General features: G+C 38.5%; 2 protein-coding genes and 2 non-coding genes across 7 annotated transcripts in view; all 4 read left to right on the top strand.

The window, feature by feature from the left end:
• RPL21 (ribosomal protein L21) overlaps positions 1 to 9,925 on the top strand; it is a 15,338-nt gene extending 5,413 nt beyond the window's left edge. The window contains exons 2-7 of one of the 4 annotated variants that reach the window (XM_087894723.1): positions 2,971 to 3,131; positions 6,543 to 6,621; positions 6,915 to 6,976; positions 7,937 to 8,049; positions 8,407 to 8,557; positions 9,791 to 9,925. In XM_087894723.1, coding sequence (XP_087750849.1) covers positions 6,555 to 6,621; positions 6,915 to 6,976; positions 7,937 to 8,049; positions 8,407 to 8,557; positions 9,791 to 9,880 — 483 coding nt within the window. In that variant the 5' untranslated portion in view covers positions 2,971 to 3,131; positions 6,543 to 6,554 and the 3' untranslated portion in view covers positions 9,881 to 9,925. Of the gene's footprint in view, positions 1 to 2,539; positions 3,179 to 5,433; positions 5,598 to 6,542; positions 6,622 to 6,914; positions 6,977 to 7,936; positions 8,050 to 8,406; positions 8,558 to 9,790 lie in introns of those variants that run through there. The other 3 variants (XM_034410693.3, XM_087894724.1, XM_087894725.1) reach the window with 3 other exon arrangements.
• On the top strand, positions 7,411 to 7,492 carry LOC117664449 (small nucleolar RNA SNORD102). Its single transcript, XR_004591059.2, has one exon. It is a non-coding gene; the product is annotated as a small nucleolar RNA SNORD102 (small nucleolar RNA).
• Positions 8,113 to 8,245, top strand: LOC117664472 (small nucleolar RNA SNORA27). The gene has a single exon (XR_004591070.2). It is a non-coding gene; the product is annotated as a small nucleolar RNA SNORA27 (small nucleolar RNA).
• Positions 9,926 to 17,987: 8,062 nt separating the features above from the next.
• On the top strand, positions 17,988 to 22,367 carry RASL11A (RAS like family 11 member A). The gene is made up of 4 exons (XM_034415093.2): positions 17,988 to 18,323; positions 18,893 to 18,949; positions 20,350 to 20,429; positions 21,720 to 22,367. Exons 1-4 carry the CDS (start codon positions 18,200 to 18,202, stop codon positions 22,170 to 22,172), a joined length of 714 nt encoding a protein of 237 aa, XP_034270984.1. The 5' UTR covers positions 17,988 to 18,199; the 3' UTR covers positions 22,173 to 22,367.
• The last annotated feature ends 2,607 nt before the right edge of the window (positions 22,368 to 24,974 follow it).

Raw genomic sequence — 24,974 nt, forward strand, 5'->3', positions numbered from 1 at the left:
TTATTTGCCCATACAGTCATCAGGTGTCAACTCAAATTGATAGCACCTAATTAATTTAAAGCACCAGGGATTACTTAAATTTATTTGGAAGTGTCAGTAATTGAATATAACTATTGGAACTAATATTAATTTAATTTATAATGCTCCTTACGTCCTAGATGTCCTCTAAGCAAAATATGTACTGAATTATATGGTCATGTATTTTTCCTTATATGTTATTTTAATTTCTTTGGAATATACATAGGATTATGCTATATATTCAGTAAAATTTCCTACTTGGATACAATGCTGATGTTTGGCGTAATTTTTCCTGTAACACAAAACATGTTAATTAGAAGGAGTTTGTTCTTTGCTGATTGTTCAGCCATTATTATGTTTATGCTACAATAAATGTTTAAGCAATGCTGTCTTCCTTATGAAGAAAAGTGGAAGACTGTAATCTTGATTGATTATACTATACTATTTCCTCTCAAAAAAATCTGCTGTACTTTTTTTCCTAATTACTTGCAGATGGTCAGCTAATTTAAACTTCCCATCTGGCTATATTCAAGGATAAAAATCTCTATTGGTTATGAATACACCCTGATGAACAGATTCTATCTGTTTGAGTTTTCTTTACATATCTGTATCAGAAATGCTACTGTTAAACTAAATGAAAGACCATCAAAACACTGATTGGAAGGAGTCAAGTATTGCTTGTGCAAATTCTTATTTATACCAAATAGCTCTCTAAAATATTGGAATGTTGTTAATATGTTTTTTCTAGCATTTTAAGGATTTTTGGAATTGACTGAAAGACATTATGCAAAAAAAATGCAGCCTTTTTTGGCTTTTAGTATACAATGCTTGAATGAAGTAATAAGTTATCCTTCCTAAATAACTTACATAATGCAAATATGGATAAATAAATGTATTTTATTTTTCTACAAAATGAAAAACCATTGACAAAATTGGGATGTTATTCAATTGTACAAGCAATTCATAAGAGCGTTTTAATCAAATTCCACCCCCATTAAAGATATGCTCATGAACTTGCTATAAAATTAATTTGAATTTTCCAAAATCATATGAACATTGAGAGTTTAGTCAGATGAAGCTGTTAAAATTTATTAAATATCTTAATATTGGACATGGAAAGAATAGGCTATATATTCCCATGTACAATGAACTGGGAGAAAGCTTCATTGGATAATATATCCTTTTGCTTAGCTATATAAAGAGAATAAAGACAGATGTACAATTTTAAAAAGTCAATATTTCAAAGCAGTGAGTGACTTGTAGGCTGCTATAGCATGGTCTGTTTTGTTTCAGCTTCCTATGTGTTGTGAATTCTGTTTGCATTTTTTAACATGGTCTATAATTTGGCATTATATACAGTATGAACGTGCGTAATAGCTTTCACTAATAAGATGAGAAATGGATGCAATGAAATGAATAAAATCTTAATAAGTTACTTAGTTTTATAAGTTTGTAAAATGCCATGTTGTTGTTAGAGTTCCTTTTTTTTTTACGTGTGAAACATTTGTGAAACATTGTGTAATTATGACAGGCATTTACAAATACAAATCTGAAATATTGTCCTCTGCTTAATTTTGAAAGGAGAATTCTCCCGACAATATTTTTCAACTAGAAGTCCACTCAGAATATCAAATTATTTGAAATTATTTAGCATCTACCTAAACACTATACCTACTGCTAAATCGTAATTGAATTTCTGCCCAACCTTGCTGTAAAATCTACACGGGATTCAAATCACTCTAACCCATTGTTTTGTCAATGAAGACGTAGACGTCTGATTCAATGTAATCTGAAGCCATGGTTTACAAATTAGTGGTTAGTTTATGCTAACCCAAAAATAAACCTACATTAAAACCTCGTTTATTGAGGCAAACCTCCAACTTTCAATCCCTAAAAGCCCATACTATATTGTATTAAGCTGGATTCACTTATGAAGAGTGAACCATAGCATATTGGCATAGCGTATTGCATGAATCTTAACCATTGCGATTTGCATGCCGTGACTTAAAACTATCCCAAAGGTGCTTTTCGAAAGGCAACTGGACTGGTTTTTTTCTTGAAGATGTTTTCCTTTCTCATCCAAGAAGCTTCTACAGTTCTGATTGAATGGGTGGGGGTGGAGCGGAAGGCTTTATATTTTTTGCAATCATCTTGTTAGCTCTCTTGAGAGTCGTTGAGGCCACTTGGCCTCTATATTTGTATTTACCTGTATTTGCACTCTGATTCAGGTGACCCTGAGAGTACAGATAAACCCAAGTGGTTTCAACGACTCTCAGAGAGCTAACAATGAGATGATTGCAAAAAATATAAAAATCCTTCCATTCCCCCCATTCAGTCAGAACTGTTCTTGGATAAGAAGTGAAACGTCTTTAAAATAAAAACCAGAAAGTCCAGCTGCCTTTTGAAAAGCATCTTTGAGACAACCATGACCTGGATCAGGGGCTCCAACCTTGGTCGCTTTAAGACTTTTGGACTTCAACTCCCAGAGTTCCTCAGCCAGCTTTGCTGGCTGAGGAACTCTGGGAGTTGAAGTCCACAAGTCTTAAAGCGACCAAAGTTGGAGACCCCTGACCTGGATGGATTGAGAATCTCCATAGGCATTGGTTTTGAGCTAATTTATTCAAGTGCTGGCTTATTTAACCCTGTCTGAGAGATCTTCAACCTTAATCCACTATGCAAGAAACAGGACCGCACAACTGCTCCCTATCGCACCCCATCCCAGCTTACCCGCCGACAGTACAAACACCCCGCTTTTTCTTTCTTAGCCTCCTGACTGCCCTCGCAGAAAGCTGTCTAAAACAGTGCCTGCTCAGCTTCAGTATCGTAACATCTAAGGAAACCCCAGAACATTTATTTTGCGGCGACTTAACTGTTCGACTCCTTCCTATTTTCTTTAACTTGCTGCGCGAATATAGTCAATTTTCGGGGTTTTTTGTTTTTTTTCCCAACCAGGTACTTCCGCCAACCGCTGACCCGTTTTTCAATCAGGCGCTTTGTAGGACAAGCGCGGATCAAGTCAGGCCTCCCCTTCACGCGCTAAACCGGAAGGAAGGCGCGGAGACCCGGCGAAGCCCCGCCTTCTTTCTTTTTGGCCTGTGGACGCCATCTTGCAGGTACCCGCGGCGGTTCGGCTGCTCCTCTTTTTTTGCCGTCGGGCCCGGTATGCGGAGGGTGGCGGGAAGGGAACGGTACCTTTGAGGCCGGCCGGAGAAACGGGTGAAAGAAAACTCGGCTCGCTGGAATCCGGGAAGCCGGCCTGGGCGGTGTTGAGAACGTGGGGTCGGGGCGGCGCGGAGAGATCAAGGCCGGGCAAGGAGCGTGGGGAGAACCTGAGGGAAGCGAGGGAGAGGAGAGGAGAGGAGCGGGTGGGGGAGGCTAGAAAGGCAGAAGAGCGAGAGAAAGGGGCGAGTTCGACCGAGCCAAAAGCGAAGTACGGGGGCCGAGAGCGGCAGGAGAGGGATGGCATCCAGGCGCACGTGGCCAAGGCAAAAGCCGTGCTGGCGGCAGGGCTGCTGCTCCTCTTCCTCCCCCTCTGGTAGCCCAGCGCTTGGGAAGACTATTCTTTTTGTGCCAAACTGGCGATCGTGTTGGCAATCCTCTTTTTGTCAACAGCCGTATGAAAAAGTGCTGCTGTGTTTTGTCCAAACCAGTCCCTTAGGTTTTGAAGCCATGATGTTCTTCTGCCTGGGCCTCGTTTTGCCTTCAATTTTTCCCTGGAGGATTAAGTGAAAGGATGCTGTATTTTTCTAGGTGTCGCATCACATGTCCAAAATAAATACTCTTAACTTTCGCTTTTTTAATGGCTTTGATTATTTCCCTTGGCTTTCCCAGGCGGCTTATTTATTTATTGCTTATTTATTTATTGGTTCGATTTATATGCCGCCCTTCTCCGGAGACTCAGGGCGGCTTACAATGCGTTAAGCAATAGCCTTCATACTTTTGTATATACCTGCTTAGTAGGGCTTTCGGCCCCCCCTAAGCGCTGTTCTTTTTTATACAAAGTCAGTTTATTGCCCCCACAATCCGGATCCTCATTTTACCTACCTCGAAAGGATGGAAGGCTGAGTCAACCTTGAGCCTGGTGAGATTTGAACTTGCAGTAATTGCAGGCAGCTGGTGTTACTTAACAGCACTTTAGTCTGCTGCGCCACCAAGGCTCTTATCACCACCTCAGTTGTGATTTTGTTAACCCAGTTTATACTCAGAAGGTAGAAAGATGGCCTAATGTAAAGACAGGCTTGCACTCTGACTTATTCAGCTAAGATGGATACACTATACACATGGGATTTGCGTGTGACAGCCAACACTAGATCAACCTTTCCCTATTCAATACCCTGGACATTTGTTGTCCTACATCACCTACCATACCTAGCAGCCAGGATGGAGTAACCTATCTGTAAATCCACATTTCAAATGCTTCTAGTTTCTTCAAATGGTTTTCTGTCAGAGACCAGCTCTCTACTCCGTAGAGCAGGATAGAAGGAAGAGTATAGCTTTATATTTACATTTAATAAATGTAACGGCTTTATCTGACTAAAGCTTAGTAGTTTGAAGCAGGTAGTTTGAATGCAGGGGACCCTGTAGCATGGGGGGGAGAAGGGGGAAGGGATGTCCCCTCCAGCCTCGAAAGCTAGAAATCACAAAAATCAGAGCCTTGCACAAACACGACCCGTCCATCATGAGCCAGTCTGCTATCTTGGCATGGCAGAGTGCCGTGTATTCCCCCCCCCTCCAAGAAGTTAAAAGTGCTCGATGTAGGTTTCTCTAACCTGGTGCCTGCCATCAGATACCGTGTTTCCCCGAAAATAAGACCCTGTCATATATTTTTTTTTTGAACCCCTAAAATAAGTGCTTGGCCTTATTGCCATGCGCTCAAAAGCCCGATTGGGCTTATTATCAGGGGATGTCTTATTTTGGGGGAAAACAGGGTAGGTTGGGATGTGGCTTGTTTGGGAGGCCATCCACTGGGAGAATATTCCTGCTCAAGGTGCAAAGGACATGATCATAGGTCTTGGGAAGTGATCCATCGCATCGGTTGAACTTTAAAAAAAAAAGACTTAAAAAATATGGATGTCCTTTATGCTTCAATCCACGATCTTTTGCATTGCTTGAAGTTTAGTTAAGTTCTTTTGCTAATAGAAAAAGCCATTTGTTTTCTTCTGGATTGCATTGCAGTAAGTGTGGGGAGAGGTTACAAGAGGAAATTTACATAGGTTGTAGCAAGGGTCTCCAACCTTGACAACTTTTAAGACTTGTGGACTTCAACTCCCAGAGTTCCTCAGCCAGCAAAGTAAAGCTGGCTGAGGAACTCTGGGAGTTGAAGTCCACAAGTCTTAAAAGTTGTCAAGGTTGGAGACCCTTGGGTTATAGCATTCAGAAAAGACAAAGCTCCGATCTCTAATGTTTTTTTCCTAGGCGATAAAGGCTCCCTCTCCTTAAGTGAGAGGCTACATTTGCAATCCTTTGCTTGTTAGTCTGATGTGATTGGATCAGAATGGACATTGCTCTTTTTAATTTAAGAAATACTTGTTGCATTCAGTTGAGTCCTAATTATTGCTACAATTCTAGTGTACATCAAAGTAAGTACAATTAGATTACTAAACCAAAAACTTTGTTTTTCTGTACTTGCATTTTATTAAGCTTTGTCCGCTTTCAAATTATTCAGTTGGATAGTTTGGGATGGAGAGAATTAAATTTTGAACAGTGTATCTTGAACAGATTAACATTTAAGACACTTGCTTTGTATACTAGGTTACTCCATCCTGGCTGCTGGGTATGGTAGGTGATGTAGGACAACAAATATCCAGGGTATTGAATACGGAAAGGTTGATCTAGTGTTGGCTGTCACAGGCAAATCCCATGTGTATAGTATATCCATTTTAGCTGAATAAGTCAGAGTCTGTCTTTACAATAGGCCATCTTTCTACCTTCTGAGAAAGCCATAAAAAATTGCCCAATCATACTTGGGGGACCTGATAAGAATTTGACACTTAAAGGATTTTATTTATTGTTTATTTATTTATTTATTGGTTCGATTTGTATGCCACCCTTCTCCGGAGAGTCAAGGCGGCTTACAATGCATTAAGCAATAGCCTTCATACTTTTGTATATACCTGCTTAGTAGGGCTTTTGGCCCCCATTAAGCGGTGTTCTTTTTTATACAAAGTCAGTTTATTGCCCCCACAATCCGGGTCCTCATTTTACCTACCTCGAAAGGATGGAAGGCTGAGTCAACCTTGAGCCTGGTGAGATTTGAAATTGCAGTAATTGCAGGCAGCTGGTGCTTTTTAACAGCACTTTAGTCTGCTGCGCCACCAAGGCTCTTTTGTGTGGAAGTTGTATTTGGCAGGGCTTGCTTATTTCATATACCAAACTCAATCTAATTTAACAAGATTTCGAGAGCTGAAAATGTTTTTTTCTGACATAAATTCTCTTGATTATAGTCATGTCTTCAATAACAAGGAAGCATCACTATCTTTATATTTCTTTTGTCTTGACTTGTTGTAAATTGTTTACTCTTATAGTGATCTGTCAAGATGACAAACACAAAGGGAAAGAGGAGAGGGACACGTTATATGTTCTCAAGACCCTTTCGCAAACATGGTAAGTAAAATGTATTGAGCCAGTTAAATTTAATAAAATGATGGAAATAATGTTGGTTGAATCCCAACCTGTGTGAATTATATAACCTGCACTATAGTTAAAGGAATACCAATATCACATAATTTAAAGTTCACCATTAAGCTTGCCTAATGCCTACTGTTGATCATTATTGGGGGAAATAATTTAATTCTATTTTTAATTTTAATCCTTAATACGGGATTGGGATATTAAAGTGCATGAAATTAAAATTATATTAACTAAAATATAAAATAATTGTTGCATTTTTTAAAAAGGTGTTGTCCCTCTTGCTACCTACATGCGAATCTATAAGAAGGGTGATATTGTTGATATTAAGGTATGTTTCTTTAAAAATTATTTTCCTGAAACAAATTATGTTACTCAGCTCTTATTACCTTATTAAAATAAAAGTGTAGAGCACCATAATATAAAAGGATAAACAGTTGCCTTGAAATTATATTGCTGAGCTTCGTGAGTGCTTGGGTATTTAATATTTAATTTGTTGTATTAATATTTATTTAAAAAATATGAAAAATATACATTTTTTAAAAAGTAAAATTTGTGGTTGTAATAGAGCATCTGTAATCAGATGTGCAGTACTTCACTTGAGATTGGATATAGTTTTGGTTCTTGAAAAACACTAGTGATATTTTTTCTAACGTATACGTTTAATCAAATGATCTGTGTTAAAATTTTGCTGAACTCTTAGTACAAAGTCTAATTTGGCTGTCTGATTTTGTAAGGCTGCATTACATTATTTTAATGCTCTGGTGCTTGATGATGACTCTCTCCTATGATTGCTTTGTAATAACTAAAGCAAACTGAGCAAAACATTTCACCGGCACTGAAAGCAAACCAGAGACATTATCTAGCTCTCCAGGAAACTTAGGCCCTCAGACAAAATAATAAAATTATGATAGGGGGTTATGCTGATTTATAATGTAATAAAGATTTGATGTGATTAGTAAGCCATGTGTGATTCATTGGGCTCATAAATTATGCCCATACCATTCATAATTTGGTGGCTGATTAATAAAATTACTGGAAGACTGGAGTTCAGTTAAAACGGAAAATAGTCTAAGCATTCTTGAGTAGCTGACTTAGAGAGTAAGCTTGTTCTGGTTTGACTAGAAAAGCTTATATTGTGGGCAGAGCAGCAATTATATTCATGAATTTAAGAACACAGGCATTCAGTTGTAAATAATTCATTGATGTCCTTTCCCAAGGTTTTTTTCAATAAACATTCCCAGGCATTTTTATTTATAGCTATTAATGGTATAACTTTCTGTACTAACAGGGCACAGGAACAGTTCAAAAAGGCATGCCCCACAAATGTTACCATGGCAAGACTGGAAGAGTATATAACATTACTCAGCATGCTGTGGGCATTATTGTGAACAAGAAGGTTAAGTAAGTACATTCCTTATTTTCGACTTTATTCCTTATTACTGAATGTTATGTTAAAATATGTCTGTTTCCCCCTTCACTTTACCAATTAGACATTTCTTGTCTTAATTGGTCATTCAGGGGGGGTTACAGCAACTATCCTTTTAAAACCCAGCCAGATTACATTTAACTGGCTTGGATCCTGTCAGAGGAAACAGATGCTAAGTCTCTTCTGCAACAATATATAGTTATATATAGAATATAGTTATATAGAATGTCAGTCAATAGAACTTTGCTAACTTGATCTCGGTGATGTAGTTCTTAGTTATTAAAAAAAGAAAATGCTAAACCTCTGACTGTGCCCATATCTTTTTTTCCTAGAGGCAAAATCCTTGCTAAGAGAATCAACGTGCGCATTGAACACATTAAGCATTCTAAGAGCAGAGACAGTTTTTTGCAGCGTGTGAAGGAAAATGAAAGGAAGAAAAAGGAAGCAAAGGAAAAGGGCACTTGGTTTGAGTTAAAACGCCAGGTAACATTGAGAATATATCTCAAGTAGTTGGTACTAAAAGAAATCTAAAGTTACTTTGGGAAACACCTTGTGTGTAACTGGGCAAAAAGGTTGAAAGTTGTTTAAATTTGTAGCAAGACAAAAATGTTACATTATCTGATGTCATATATATTATCCCTGTCAGATCTCACGCAAGGGAGAGCTTGTTGACATACAGGTAGTCTTCAATTTGCGATCATAATTGAGCTTGGAAGTGCAGTCATGAGTCAAATAACCAGACCTGATTTTTAAGTAAATTGCATGGTTAAGCAAATATCATAGTTGTTAAGCAAATCAGTTTTCCCCAATGGGCATTTTTTGCTGGAAACCAGTGAAAAATGTAGCAGTTTGGAGTTAGGTGACTATGGGATGCTATAAATGGCATATATAAATTTAATTTATATAGTGTTTAAATGTTACTGCATGACTTAATTTATTGTCTACTGTCATAGCAAGCTAAATCAGAAAACAAAGCTTTTAAAATCTGTTGGTTATCACCTTTAAAGCGCTCCATGGCATAGGGCCTAGCTATCTTCGAAACCGCCTACTGCCACCGACGACCTCCCACCGACCCGTGCGCTCCCACAGAGAGGGCCTCCTCGGGGTGCCATCAGCCAAACAATGCAGGCTGGTGACCCCCAGGGGGAGGGCCTTCTCTGTGGGGGCACCCACCCTCTGGAATCAGTTGCCCCCTGAGATAAGGAGAATCCATGACCTCAGTGCCTTCCACCGTGCCCTTAAAACTTTCTTTTTTCAACAAGCCGGGCTGGCTTAATTTCTTTTTAAGGGTTTTTTTAAATTGTTTTGTTTTGTTTATCGTTTTAATTAATGGGGCCAAATCTATATATATTTTTTAACTGTGTTTTAATATTTGTATTTGATGTTTTTATTTGGCTGTTCACCGCCCTGAGTCCTCAGGGAGAAGGGCGGTATACAAATTCAAAAATAAAATAAAATAAAATAAATAAAGCTGCATAAAATCAAAAAATAGATTTTAGAGTGGTCAGTCCTTACTAAAAGAACTAGTTTAATCTGTCAAATGTAAAAGACAATATAATTTTTTTGTTTTTGCTCTTAAGATACGTTCCTAATTTTGAGGAAAGACAAGTGACCTAATTATTAAGTGTGTAGTGGTAGAAAACACTCTAAAACAGTTTTTTTTAAATATATCTTGCACTGTTATAACTCACACTTCTTTTGTATTCTTGTTTACAGCCTGCACCTCCAAGAGAAGCTCACTTTGTTAGAACCAATGGCAAAGAGCCAGAGTTGCTGGAACCAATTCCTTATGAATTCATGGCATAGTGTGTATGAACAAAATAAAATACCTTTGAAGTATTTGTTTGTGTATTCAAAGTTGTTATTTCTGAATTGAAAGTTCTGTATTCCTATTATTTATTATATATGTTATAATTCAGCGTACAATTAATTATGGGCAGAAACTATCATCTAAGAGGCAGCTATGTTTCTGTGAACCATGAATTAGTTGTCTGTTAGTAGCCTGCAACTAGTTTTTATATATAAACAATTAATCCCCAGTATCTTCTGAATGAAAAATACGTTACAGATAGAAAATACTGGAATTATAATTCTAAAGAATGAGGTTTTTAAAAATAAAAATGCTTCTATTTCAATTGTTTCTGACAAAAGTAGCACATTTCTCAAATTCTTTTCTTGGTTTTCTAATAAGATACTCTCCATTCTTGATGATTTGGCACTATAGCTTTCTGTTATTTCCATGAACTACTAAAAATATCTCCCCTCTCTGTTCCTCACCCACCAATGTCAGGGAATCCTAGTAGTATGAATTAGTCTGAAATTGACCCTGAAATTCAGATCACAAGTATTTGTAAAAATCTGACTTGAGAACTACTAAATGAAGCCTTGGTACTACAGTGGTTTAAAGCACCCTGTTATTAACACAGCTGCCTGCAATTTACTGCTGGTTCGAATCTCTCCAAGGCTCAAGGTTGACTCAGCCTTCCATCCTTTCTAAGGTAGGTTAAATGAGGACCCAGTTTGTGGGGGCAATAAGCTGACTTTGTATAAATATACAAAAGTATGAAGGCTATTGCTTAACGCACTGTAAGCCGCCCTGAGTCTCCGGAGAAGGGCGGCATATAAATCAAATTTAAAAAAAAAAAAAAAAATATTGTCCACTTGTATTCTGTACTCAAAAAATGTTTTCCCATTTAAAAGCTTCATACCCCACATGGATGAACATGAAAAACTCAAAAATAGCTCTAGGGTTTTTTTGTTGTTTTTTTAAGTTTTAACAGGAATGAGTGACAGGTAGAAGCAAACCCTGAGAAGATGAATTAATTTTCTAATCTAAGAAAAAATATGGATAAGATATGTGTTGTTATAAGTTAGCAAGTCTGATAAAGTGTTACTAATCAAAGAATAGATCATGTACATCTATTATGCTTGATATCAAATATGACAGCATTGTTTGATAGTCCATCTGGGGACAAGATTCCTTTCCTTTGTGGTAACATTCAGGCAAATTTAAGCCAAGCCAAAAGTGGCAGCACATATTAACTTACCTCAAAGTTAACTCAGGTTAGTACTTTAATGGGATACTCTCCCAGGAAATGTTATGGTGGGGACTAGACTAGAAAGCCAAAAAAATATTCCAGAGGAAAGCAATGGCAAAGAGAATCCCCAACTCTACTACATCTGACAAGACAGACATTTTCATAAAGTTGAACTCAACTGGAATCTACCATTAAACTGCATGTTTGGCCTGATTAATGCATATATAATGTGTAAACCTGATTATACTTTAGTGATGTGCATATAAAACAGGTATTCTGACTGGTTACTATACATAAGGCAATCCTCTTCACACAAATTTCAATTTTTCTACTGTGGGAGACCTAGGAAAGGTTTCTGATCTTGAAACTTTGAAATCAGGCAAGCTTCATAAAACTACAATGTTTGATTCCCAGCAAAATAAATGCAGGTGTTTGTGCTTTGTGCCTTGGGACTTCATGGTGGGACTTCAACCGCCTTGACAGAACAAGTTTTGGAACAAGCTTTTTACACTTCAACAGGTTGCTTAGCTGATTTGGGGGTTTTGAGCAGTTAAGAGCATGTCAGAACAGTATAGAAATTATATAATCCCACAATATTTCAAACATTTAATTGCAGAGAAAAATGGAATGGCTTTTTATCCTCATTCCTCAAATATGTATTTAGACAATATATGCATATGCTGACTCTGTAAACCACTTAGGACTGTAAAGTACTATTGCTATCGTAGTTGGGTCAGGAAACAAAAAAATGAAAGGTTTGGACAGTTGCAAAATAACAGTCAATGGGCAATCAAGTCACAAAAAATGAAATTTTAAGAGTGATAGAAAATGTTCATGATACAGTTGTGCATAATATTTTAACCTTGCAAGTAATGCTTGACTTACAACTGGTTGTTTAGCAACTTTTTTTTTCCAAATATAACTTGAAAAAGATAGTTTATGACCCGGATTTGAAGTTCTGGCATTTGGCACGTGAGCACACGTACACATCACATGACCACTTTGGGGGCACTTGGCAATCCACCCACGTTTACGGCTGTTTGCAGTGCCCCATGCTCACCTGATGGAAACCCATGTTTACTTCTCATTTATAGCAAAAACAACCCTATAGCAAACTGGACTTGCTTAATGACCATGGCACTTGCTTAATAACTGCCACAAAACCGGTTGTAAAATCTGTGTCTGCTTTTCTATTGTCACTACTTGGAATCAATTGTGGGCTTAATTACAGTCATAAATTGAAGACTTCATGGTTTATGGAGTATGGTACAATTCATTCAATACAAAGGCATAAACTGATTCACAAATCATAATGATTGGATTCAAAAGTTTTAAGCCTAAATCCAGCAAACAATTTCCTATATTGTGTGAATCAGGACACTGCCATTCTTATCCCTAACCAAGATCACAGAGGCCTGCATTTAGTTCATTTCAGATGAATTCTTGTTTCGGTTAGAACTGATTTACGATTTACCTTTGATGCACACCTTAATTTAGATATATGGCCTCTAAGGAATTTCTGTCCATTGTTGCCAAGTAGTAACAAAATACCACTGCATTGAGTTATGGCTAGAATGGTTGAAGCGTTCATTCTTGAGCCACAGATCTTTCAATATATTGTTACACCTTTCCCAACAATAGCACTTTTTTTAAAGAAATGCTGATCTGGTTGAAATTGGAATATCAGAGAAGGCTCCAAAAGTTGCTTGATATGTCCTCCCCCCCTCCCCCCCGTGATGGTATTCAGCAGGTTCTGACCAGTTCTGGAGAACTGGTAGCGGAAATTTTGAGTAGTTCCGAGAACTGGTAAATATCACCTCTGACTGACCCCGCTCCCATCTATTCTCTGCCTCCGAGTCCCAGCTGATCAGGAGGAAATGGGGATTTTGCAGTAACCTTCCCCTGGAGTGGGGAGGGAATGGAGAGTTTACAGTATCCTTTCCCTGCCATGCCCACCAAGCCACACCCACAGAACCGGTAGTAAAAAAAATGAATCCCACCACTGCTTCCCCCCATTACTAAAAGCCATACATATATTAGTCCCAATTGGCATGAATCATTAGTGAAAATTAGGGAGTGGGGAGTGGTGATTGCAAAAAAGCTGCATAGGAAGCTTGCAGGAGAGCTTAATTTGTAATGATTAGTCACTGAACTTCTGATGTCATGTTTTGTAACGTTGAGAGTGTACACTGTCACCTGTAGGCTTTTGTCTCTGTGAATCTCTCTTTTGTATTCTTCACTGAACTTCACATTTTCAAGTCTTCTTTAATGTTTCTGAATCTTCACAGGCTCCTGCTTATTTGTTCCTATTGTATCTTTCATCTCATTTTGTATCAGTTCTTTCTCTCACCCCCACATCTGTCACTTAACCTTCTTTTCTGAACTTGAGTCATTGTTCTTTCTCACACAACAGACAGCTAATTTTGTTACTGCAAAACAGCAATAAAAGAAAAGGCAGTTTTTCCTGGGCTATGCATGTTTCAAGAACATCTACCTACAAAGGCAGCTGTTGAGAACGAGTAGGGCAGGCTAAGCCAAAGGCATTTGTAAAGGGGAAGAGCTTTTCTTGGGGAAAAACAAGATTTTAGACTCTAAAGTGTGAAGAATTGGCTTCCTCCTTGGATACTTTATTAGGTGACTGTTACAGCAGCATTAACTGGGCGTTTGCAATGCTAGTATGATGCACATCTGGTCCATGCAAAGCCAGTGTTCATACAGTACACTAAGTCTGCTTGCTTAACCAGAGTTCACTAAATAAACCATGATTTACTGAGCTTACTAAACATACACTAAGCAATACCTAAACAAACCAAATCAAATCATGGCTTATCTTATGCATGCTCCTATGTTTATGTTTTAAGTCATGTTTATGTTTTAAGTCATGTATTTCCATGTACCTGGAAATTTCCTGTTATAAAATATTCCAAAATAGTCATTTGACTTGAATCTTTGATAACAAGCTATATTGAATCTGCTTGTGGACAGAAGCAAGTGGATGCTAACTATAAACTAAAAAAAGATGATAATACCCATTTGTGTGTTCATCTAATTTCACACAGCTAGAGTACTTTGGGAAAAAGAGTGAGGTAATAATTTTTTCAGCTGCGATTGATGGATGATAACAACAGGATATATTTTCGCTTTTTTGTACAGCTTTTTGAATTGTTTTGCTGTTTTAAATGGCTTGTGAGCCATCCAGAGTCATATATTTGGGCAGCGATATTAATTGATATGATGTAATAAACACTATGAAAACTATATACAAAATCAGTTTGCAGTATATGCCATGGAAACTACATGACTCTGATTTTTCTGCCATGGTACAGGGTTGGAGACAACGTTCTGTGATTGGACAATTAAAATGCATTTTGGAATTCTGATCAAAATTCTTTTTTCTTTTGCTATAAAAATTATTTGGGGGCGGAAAGGTTGGAGGCTTTACAACATCTTCCCTCTACAATATGGTTATTTCTCTCCTGATTTTGACGTTAGTAGTATTACTACTACTGCTAGGAGCAATAACAAAATAGTAATGTAATTCTGATCAACCATAAAAAGTAGATTACATAGAGAGCAACTAATGGCTTTGTATAAGTCATATTCATGTTATCTGAAGGCTTTCTCCCCTACTGATTATGTTTTAATGTGTTAGTTTTTATATGGTATACAGTACACAGTCCTCTCTCTTGTATTTTTATTTACATAACTTACATAATTTATATAACCTGGTAAAATTAGTAAATAAGTCGATTTCTAGTTAGTTTCCATGGTCAACACCTAAGTATTTTATTGGCCTTCAATCTGATAAAAGCCTGTCTTATATTTTTTTTTTGCCACCAAAAAAGGCACCAGGTCTTATTTTCAGGGGAGGGGGAAATGTCGTCCATTGATTCACCTCACTTGCGTGCGTTGCCCTCAGCCTCCTTTTTGCTTTAGGAACTTCTTCGGCCAGCAAGGCTTTCCTGAAGGTCTCTGCAGCCGATAACAGACCTCTGGATCGATCCGGAGCGCTGTTATTGGCTACAGAGGCCTTCAGGAAAGCCAGCTGCAGAAGAAATGGGCTGGCAAGGCAGGTGTCGGGGTATGCGAGGCTTGGCTGCAACTGTCCGAAGGTAAGTAGTAGGGCAGGTCCATCCCCACCCTAGCTTAATTTTTACCTGTGCACTCTGGAGTGGGTGGGGTCTTAATTAGGGCTTATTTTGGGGGGTAGGGCTTATATTGGGTGCACATGTAAAAATCAAGCTAAGACTTACTTTCAAAGTAGGTCGTATTTTCGGGGAAACACGGTAGATGTCCATAAAATGTTGGGTGTACAGTAATCTTTATCACCAATCACATTTTGCAAAATGTGGCCCTTAGGCTGAAAAAGGTTGATATACTTCTGATTTAGCCCTATTAAAATTGAGAATGCTTAGTGGCCATGAAATACTAATTGCTGAAGAGCAAACCAGAGACAGGAAAATAGCTCTAGAAGTGCCCGGGAAGAGGACTTAGATGACTCATTAGAATCGGGAATGTGAACATTTCATACTGCATTCTGTTGAAGAGTTTCTTCTTTATCTCTAGAGATTTCTCCCCCTCTTCCATTTCTTTGGCAACTGCTAGTACATCCCACATTTGTAGCCTACTATCATGATTTCCATAGCCAAACACTGAGTTCATACTGAAACAATTTAGAATGGGAACTGATCAATTATTAGGCTGCCTCTCAGAATATGAGTCTCTGTGGATTATGATGTTTGATGTGGATTGATATTATGATAGTTCCATCCATTTTAGATCAACATTTCCTGAAAATTTCAGTGAAATTTGCTGCCATGAAGTGTGCTTCTCTGGAGGGATATAGCCTCATTTATTATGATTGGATGTGTGCTTATTATCTTCATTCATAGGAGAAAATGTGATTCGTAATTTTAATCCTTCAGCAAAATTTTTTAGCTTGGGCAGTGATACTTAGTCATGCGATGTATCTCTTGTGATACAGGTTTATTATAAAATGAAAGCAATAGGATTATGGGTTATCAAGTTGTTCATCTTTAGGGACCACACATTTAAATTTTCTACATGACAAACTGATCCTAGCTGGATCTGGTCCTTCAGATCTTCCAACAATATACCGGTAATCCTTGACTATTTTTATTCTAATGAACCTCTTTCAGATTTGCCCCTTTCAAGTTTATCCTTTTTTTCCCCCTAAGAAAATATGGTCATCATACCTATAAATTAAATAATTTAATTTATAAAATAATTTATAGATAGTCCCATCCCAATATACATGATTCCTTTTGGAATCCATTTGATAAGGTTTTGCTAGTAGATGCTAGAAAAATGCTTTTGTGAATGACCTTCAGTTTTTGTCTCTGTAGTAAGATTCTCCTTGCATGAATGCATTACTATGCTTTTAATTCGCATACAAATGGTATTCTGAGTAACCTCTCTTTCCTTCACACATACACACCCCCAGGCCTTTTAAAGCTATGCCTACTATTGTTTCCATGGCAATTACACTATTTGCAATGTTGATGTACAACTGCAAAGCAATGTAAGCTTCCCAAGGACATTGCCTTTATTCAGACTCAGGGAAATTAGATAAAAAATGGAAATGAAATGTTTTGAAGATTACCTGTGTGACACATCTCTGCACCTGACAAGACACTCCTCTTATAAAACACAGAAGAGTCGTCTTAAAGTAAGCTATATCTTCTCTCCTTTAAAAAAAACCAAAAAAACAGATGAAACCAATGACAGTAATCACATTACCAGTGATGTCCCCACAGATAAGCAACAAAACACGTGAACAAAACGGGGCTAATTTCACACCCGAAGCTTAATTCATTCATTTCATGTGAATTGAGGAGCGAGTGATGCTTACTACACGGGAGAACCTAAATAGAATAGAATTCTTTATTGGCCAAGTGTGATTGGACACACAAGGATTTTGTCTTGGGTGTCTATGCTCTCAGTGTACATAAGGAGAATAAAATAAATAAAATAAAATTCACCAAGAATAAAAAGATAGAACATTTAGTGATAGTCAAGGTTACTAATAAGCTATCAAATCGTACTAGGAAACAAATAAAAACAATATAAATGGAAAGATACAAGCAACATGGCTATAGTGATAAGTGGGAAGAGATAGATACTAGTAAGAAAGAGAAGAATAATAGTAATACAGTCTTAGTAAATTATTTGACAGCGTTGTGGGAATTAGTTGTTAAGCAGAGTGATGGCATTTGGGGGGAAAAACTGTCCTTGTCTCTAGTTGTTCTGGTGTGCAGTGCCCTATAGCGTCTTTTTGAGGGTAGAAGTTGAAACGATTTATGCCCAGGATATGAGGGGTCTGTACTGTAGATATCTGTATCTACATTACATACTGCGTAATCAGGGCCGGATTTAGATGAAAAGAGGCCCTAGGCTATTCCACTTATGAGGCCCTTTCACCTATAGTGAAAGTGCAATTTTAATTTTGCTAACAATTTGAACGTAGGCCCCTCTTGATCTTGAGGCCCTAGGCTGAAGCCTAGTTAGCCTATAGGAAAATCCGGCCCTGTGCGTAATACATTATATTATCTGTAGAGAACGGGCCAAGGATGCGTTCCCGCCCATTTCACACGAATGGAGAAGGGGAAATTCATTTGCGGTTTTTTTCCGAACGAGAAGCCCTTTCATCCCCTTCCCACCGGAAGCCAGCCCAAGTACCGTAAAATAAAACCCGGCTTTTACGATGCACGGGTGAAATCCTTGGGCAGGTAGCCGTCCCCATAAGCTCGCCCGCTTGCTATCTCTTGACCATCGCCAGCTATTTCTATTGTCTAGGGCTGCGGGGCGTGCGTAGAGCTCACCGCCCTTGTGCGTACTCAGGGCCGGCCCTTCCCAAAAGAGGGGCGGAGGATGGAGGCGGCGCTTTTGTCGCACTTGGGCTTGACTTTAAAAGCGCCGCGCGATCCGCGGGTCCCCGGCAGCTGCTGCAGGGCTTCGCTTGGATGCTGTGCCGGTTCTTCGCCTCCGCGCTCTGAATGCATTTTGGGGCAAACGCCGCCACCGATCCCGTCTTTCTCTTTCTGGGGCTGGAGGGCCGGCTTTTCCCATGCGGTTCTCCTCGATCATGTCCCAAAATTATCTTTTAGCGCCCATCCAAGAATGCCCGTCCGAGTTCCTCGTCAAGGAGGTGAAACTGGCGGTGCTCGGAACAGGGGGCGTGGGGAAGAGCGGTAAGTGCCGAGGAAGCGAGGTTCGGCTCGGCTGCTTGGGGGATCTGGGTGGGCGAAGGGGAAAGGGTGGATCCCGCGCGGCGATCGAGATGAAGATGAAGAGAGAAGATGAAAAATGAGGGTCTGGAAATAATAAAATAAGGATGCTCTGTGTGGAAGCCGGGAAAAGGTGGGAATGTCGAGGGGGAAAAAACCCTGATAGGTGAAGTCCTGTCTACCGTTCCCATCCCAATGCCGTCCAGATATGCAGGAATGCAACGCCCATCAGCCGGTGAATGAAAACCCAGCTGTCTGGAAGGACTTCGGGATGGGCAAGCGGTGAACTGGTTGGGTGGGTTAAACCGTCCCTTTTCAAGCAGAACATGAATTACTCTTCAGTTAAGCAGAAAATTCCTCCATCATGCTTCCACAGGCATCCAAAGCTCTTCATTAGGTTTCCTAAATCCAGATGCCGCAGCCCAAGTCGCCTCCTGGGAAGCCATGCTGCTTGCTACAAATGGTTAAGATTGGTCTTTTCTCCAGCTGTTTTCATTTAACAAACAAAAAATTGTCTCTTTTTTTTCCCCCAGCCATGATTGTCCGGTTCCTCACCAAAAGGTTTATTGGAGACTATGAACCCAACACTGGTGAGTTTTATTCTTTTTTCTTTTTCTTTTCTTTGGTAATATTTTTTTACTACTATTATTTTTAATTATACATTTATATTGTGAACCAAGGGAATTGGTTCTGGGTATCATTCATATTAATCCAACTCACAATAACAATATTAGTAATCTCTGTCACATTTCTCAAATTTAAGTAATCCTCATTATATTGTTCAAACATACATATTCAAAAAATGCCTAACTCCTCATCTTGATCTCTACCTTCATCTATATCTTTCCTGTTCTATCTAAACATTTATTTATTTATTTATTTATTTATTTAGTCCAATTTATATGCCGCCCTTCTCCGTAGACTCAGGGTGGCTTACAATACATTATAGCAATAGCCTGCATAGTTTTTTGTATATACCTGCTTATTAGGGCTTTCGGCCCCCCCAAGCGGTGTTGTTCTATACAAAGCTGGCTTATTGCCCCCACAATCCAGGTCCTCAGTTTACCTACTTCGAAAGGATGGAAGGCTGAGTCAACCTTGAGCCTGGTGAGATTAGAACTTGCACTAATTGCAGGCAGCTGGCAGCTAAGTGCTAGCACTTAACAGCACTTTAGTCCGCTGCACCACCGAGGCTCATAATTTATAATTTATAATATAATTTCTCTATTATATAAACATTTCTCTATTATATATGAACAAATTTAACTAAGTTTCATTTATATTAATTCAATTCATGCTAACATTGTTATGGTGAGTTTTATTCTTAAGGATTCTTCCTTCCCACAAGCCAGCTGTGAGGTCTGAGTGAGGGTAGCATCCATGCCATGAGGAATCTGTTTTGGCCCCCTTCCTTTAGGGACCTCTAGAAAGCTTGGGAGTGCAGATGTTTTCCTACCTAGCCGTCCTAGAAAAGAGGAGAAAAAAGAAATCAGACTGAAAACTGCTTACTAAAGCGCCAGAATCCCATTCTGAAGCTTAGTCTTAACATTACACCGCATTGATTTTTCTGCATAAATTGGGAAGCAGGTTTATGGTGGCTGGGGGGGGGCTGTACTTAATGTTTGGGGGGGGGTGTACAAGAGCTGCAGCAGGTAGGATAGTGATCTGAAGTAAGCGAGGGGAGGATTTTCCTTCCCCTCCCCCAAGATTTGGGTGGAATTTAAGAAATCTTGGTCAGATGTTTCGTGTCTAAGGTTTACACCAGTTTTCAGACAACTCAAAATGGGGAGCAATTAAACCAGTATAATTGTTGGCAGTCATATTCTTAGGTGGGCTTAACCCAATCAGTATTGGGTTTCTGGACTTCCCACTTCTGGGGTGTCGTGGGCCAATATGAAGGAGACCAGTAGTTGTCCTGTTTCTCTAGGTTATTTCTTGCCAAATATAAGTACAAGTTTGTCATTTGCTTATTTCATGTTCATTTTTCCAGGGAATCTATATTCAAGACTTGTTCATATAGAAGGTGACCAAATGTTTCTGCAGATCCAAGATACACCGGGATGCCCTGAGGTACAAAATAATCTTAAAATATGTTGGTTCTGATGGCCAAATGGGATTGCTTCTCTCTATGTTGCAGAAACACAGTGGGCTCTTTATGGCATTTTGCATATTTATTCATTTTATTTTTATTTGCTCATTGCTTCAAATTACTTTTTATGAAGGGGAAACAAATATAGGAAAAGCTAATTAGGCTTTTATTATGCAGTCATCCTGCCTCATTTATTCAATATTTCTTGCTGCTTAAAGCAGTATTCCATTGTTAAAGAGTCTCCAACTGATAGGAACTGAGCTATGCAATTATGGTCATAAGTTCTGACACTAGTAAAGCTGGTCATCATGTGACCAGACCCGATTTTATGACTTTTTTTTTGCAATGGTCATTACATGAACACATTGGTTGTTAAATGAATGCTGTGGTCATTAAGCAAATCTATATTTGCTACGGGGTGTTTTCTTGTGGAAACAAAAAATACCAGTTTCCAGAAAAAACGTGGTAAATTGTGGTCAGATGACCATAGAGCAAATGTGGGCTGGTTGCCGGGTGCCCAAAATTTATGTTACGTGACACTGGGGGGCACTGGACATTGTAACTTTAGAACTGGGATGAAGTAGCTTTTTTGGGGGGGGGAACTGTTGTAACTTGGACTGGTTGCTAAGTGACTAGTTGTAAGTAGAGGATTACCTATAAAGCTATAATTCTTACTGCATTAACAAAGAGCCAGGAAGTCAAATATTGTCACTGCCAATAGTTTTACCTGTTCTCAGAACTTTCAATCTGAAGTATCCCATAATAATAATTGGGATTTCCAATTAAATTAGGATGTAATTTGCAGATACACATTCTAGATATATTAGAAATAAATCCCACATAATCAAAGTGCCCCAGATCAATTTTCCTAGGACTGCAATTCCTGGAACATCTTACCATTTCTTGGGTTATTTAAAATGTGTGCCTTAATATGTACAAAGCTCCTGGGCTCGATTCAAGAAATACTTGCTTTTCATTGCAGCATTAATAGGAATTATAGTTATGTGTCGTTCTGGGTAATGCTGGAAGAAATGCATCTGACCTTTAAATGATCCATTTGGGATTAAATGTGAACACTCCCAAGAGCATTATTTCTTTTGATGCTTCAAGGCTGTGCCATCCAGGCATCCAACTGCATTGTATTATGATGATCAAGGTTGAACACTGAATAGTTCAACTGTGAGATGAGCTTCTTTATTGAAACTATGTCTGCAACTGAAACCTTTTCTCTTCTTTATAAATGTATGAAAATAATCATTCCTTCTTTTCAGATCCAAGAAGATTTACCGCAAGTGCTGGATTCGGTTTCTGGTTGTCTCAAGTGGGCAGATGGTTTTCTCTTGGTCTACTCAATTACCGACCGTCATAGCTACCAGTTCATTCGGCCACTTTTTCTACACATCCAGAAGATTCGCCCTGACTCAAAAATCCCAGTCATCATTGTAGGAAACAAAGGGGATTTGATGCATTCCCGACAGGTTGCAGCCAATGATGGCCTACAGTTGGCCAATGAACTGGGTGTTGTGTTTCTGGAAGTCTCGACAAGTGATAATTATCAAGGTGTATGCGATGTCTTTCAATACCTTTGTAAAGAAGTTAGTAAACAGCACAGTTATGGCAGCCGAGACAAAAGAAGGTCATCCATCATCCCGCGTCCCAAATCTCCAAATGTGCAAGACCTCAAGAGACGTTTTAAACAGGCTCTTTCATCCAAAGTGAAATAAACTTGAAATGACCTTTGCTCAAAACTGTTTTATTGATTACACCTTTATAAGAAGATTTTTATTTTTGTACTGATGCTGTTGTTATCTATCTAGATAAAAATATACAACGTCCTTGGAATTACTTTCATATGAATTTTTCTTCCTCCCCTACCTATTGGAACAAAATAAAATAAAAAAATGATTGAATGATTGAAAGCTGTATTTCTGTTCCATAGAGATTTACTGTTTAAATAAGGGAAGGGAACTATTTATTTACCAGATTTATACCCCAACTTTTCTCCAGGAGCTCAAAGCACTCTCTTTCAATAATAACCAATAGGTCACTCAAAGAGTTTCCATTAAAGGAGAATATTTGTAGCTCAGGTGTGAAATGAGTTGTCGGTGCTCTCTGAGCTTGCTTGTTTTCTTGCAGACTTTTTATTACCCAAACTAGCACTGATGATGTTACCTAGTTTGGTAATGAAACATCTGGAAGAAAACAAGCAAGTCAGAGAGTTTCCATGGTTGACAGTGATTAAAATTTGGGTCTTCCTCTTTCTTCAATGCTTTAACTGCTACAATTATACAATTATAACTCGTCAAATTCTGATAATTCCAAAATGTAGGATCTAGTATTTCAGTTTCCTTGGATAGCCAATAGGATTAAATTCTTTCTCTGTCTATAAGATACATTTATGACTTTTGATTGATTATACTTTAAGCTGGTTCCTCCCTACGTAGAAAGAAATGGCAACAGGCTTTGTTTTGCAAAATGCTCTAAAAGGGCCACTGAATTCAACCTCCAGCTGATTTGGGGCGGTTGTGAGAAAGCTAACCAAGATTGTACTTGCATAATAGTTGGACAGAAAATAGGCAAGATAATCCAGGGCTGTGTATGAATCGGGGGAATTAATGGGATACTATAGTAGTATTTCTTATTTTGTTGATTTAGCTAAATGATATTTCAAAGTGTTTTCCAGCTTCCAGCATTTGTTCTTAAAAGGGAAAAAGTCTGGAATTGAGTAGTGTGCCTGAGTAATGATTTTAGATACTAGATTAAGACTTCAATTCATATGTGCACTTACTTGAGGCAAAGGCCAATGGACTTCCAAAATGAAATAGGGATTAAATTCTTAGTCACTGACCTATGATGTGTATTTTACAGTTTATTCAAACAGCTGTATGGTATCTATCGGTTTCATTTATAGGGCAATTTTGTCATATTTGTACAGTAGCTCAGGCTTCTCTAAACTAAAGGGAAAATTTTAAAGGTTATTTTTTATTTTTTTATGCGCCCCATAACAATGGAACTAACATCCAAACAAAGTCAGTGGACAGATGAGTGTGCAAAATTTCTACATGTAAATATATTACCCAGGAATAAATTCTATGAATCAGTAGTATTTTTAGTAGATTTGTAGAGTATTCTGAATATTACTCCCATAGTTGCTGATTGATTTCAGTTGAAATCTGCAATGCCTTATCAAACTCAGGAGAAAGCTGTACTATTTTAAACACCCATGTTCATCCATCAGGTTCTCTAGATAGCCTTTGCAAAGACTTTATCCTTAAATCTAATCTTATCAGGAATATAAGAAGCTGTCTGGTGCTAACCCATGCTTCTTTTTAACCATGATTTGATGGAGTCATTATTATAACTCAGTATGCACTTACAATAATATTAAAACCATAAACCATAGCACATAAATATCCTTCAAAAAAACCCACTCTGAATATTTTGTTTTGCCTCAATGTGTTGGAATATCCATCTTGCCAAACCATTGTTATTTCTAAACCACAATGTTATAGATTGTCATTATCTGTTATCCAGTCAGTGCTTTCTTCAGGGAATACTGAATCAGTCCCTTATTTTTCTAGCTCAGCATTTTCAACATCTGCTCTTGCAGCTAGTATCTATAATTTCCAGATATGTTGGAATGCCCATTTTCCCTAGACAACGTGCTGCCTGAGATAATAGGAATTAATATAATATGGCTAGCTTAGAAGACATCTAGATAGACAAACTGGCTCCATATGCTGCTCAATTATATTCTTAGAATCCTTAGGAGACATGGCCAATTATTGCTGTTTGGAATTATGGAAATTATAGTCTAATATATTTGGATGCTGATGATGGGAACTTTAATTCAGCAACATCTGGAATGCCATAGGTTGCCTACATCGGACTATACTAAAAAGCAGAATCTGTTCAAAGTATCAGATAAGAATGAGTCTGTAGAAGGTGAATAGGCTGAGCCCGAGGGTAGGGGTCAAATGCATCATTAGTTTGGAGTTGCTATGCTTCTACAAGAGACCCAAGTGCAACACCCTATGAATTCCATTAACCCTTAATTAGTGCCAGTTTGGTTTGACCATTAGTAGATCAGATTCTTGTGTATAAATTGCATATAATAAACTTTTAGTGCTTTGAACTCAACTTCTGTTCTAGGTTACCTGTTGGGTCATTGTTTCAACGATATTTCCTTATCTAAACAGAAAAGAATGACAACAGGTGGGCAAAAAAAGAAGGGGGAGTGGGAGCGACTTCCAACTTCTTGCTGGCCTGCACATTGAGTTGCCTGGTGAGAAGTTGGCAGGGATCATTAAAAAAATCTTTCCTTCCTTCCTTGGGGCAGTGTGGGTCAAGAAGAATGCATGGGGGTCACAACGGTGTGTATGTGAAAGGTGTGCTGGGGCCTGGTGTGGTTTGAGTACACAAGAGGTGCTATGCAGGTCAGGAAATCATGGAGGAGGGGTAATCAAGAAAGGTGTGGGTGCATAAGAAGTAGGCATAGGTTAGTGAAGGTGCGTGGTAGGAGTAAG

Source organism: Pantherophis guttatus, chromosome 5, assembly GCF_059756535.1.
Source record: "Pantherophis guttatus breed Tessera chromosome 5, ASM5975653v1, whole genome shotgun sequence".
Taxonomy (NCBI): Eukaryota; Metazoa; Chordata; class Lepidosauria; order Squamata; family Colubridae; genus Pantherophis; species Pantherophis guttatus.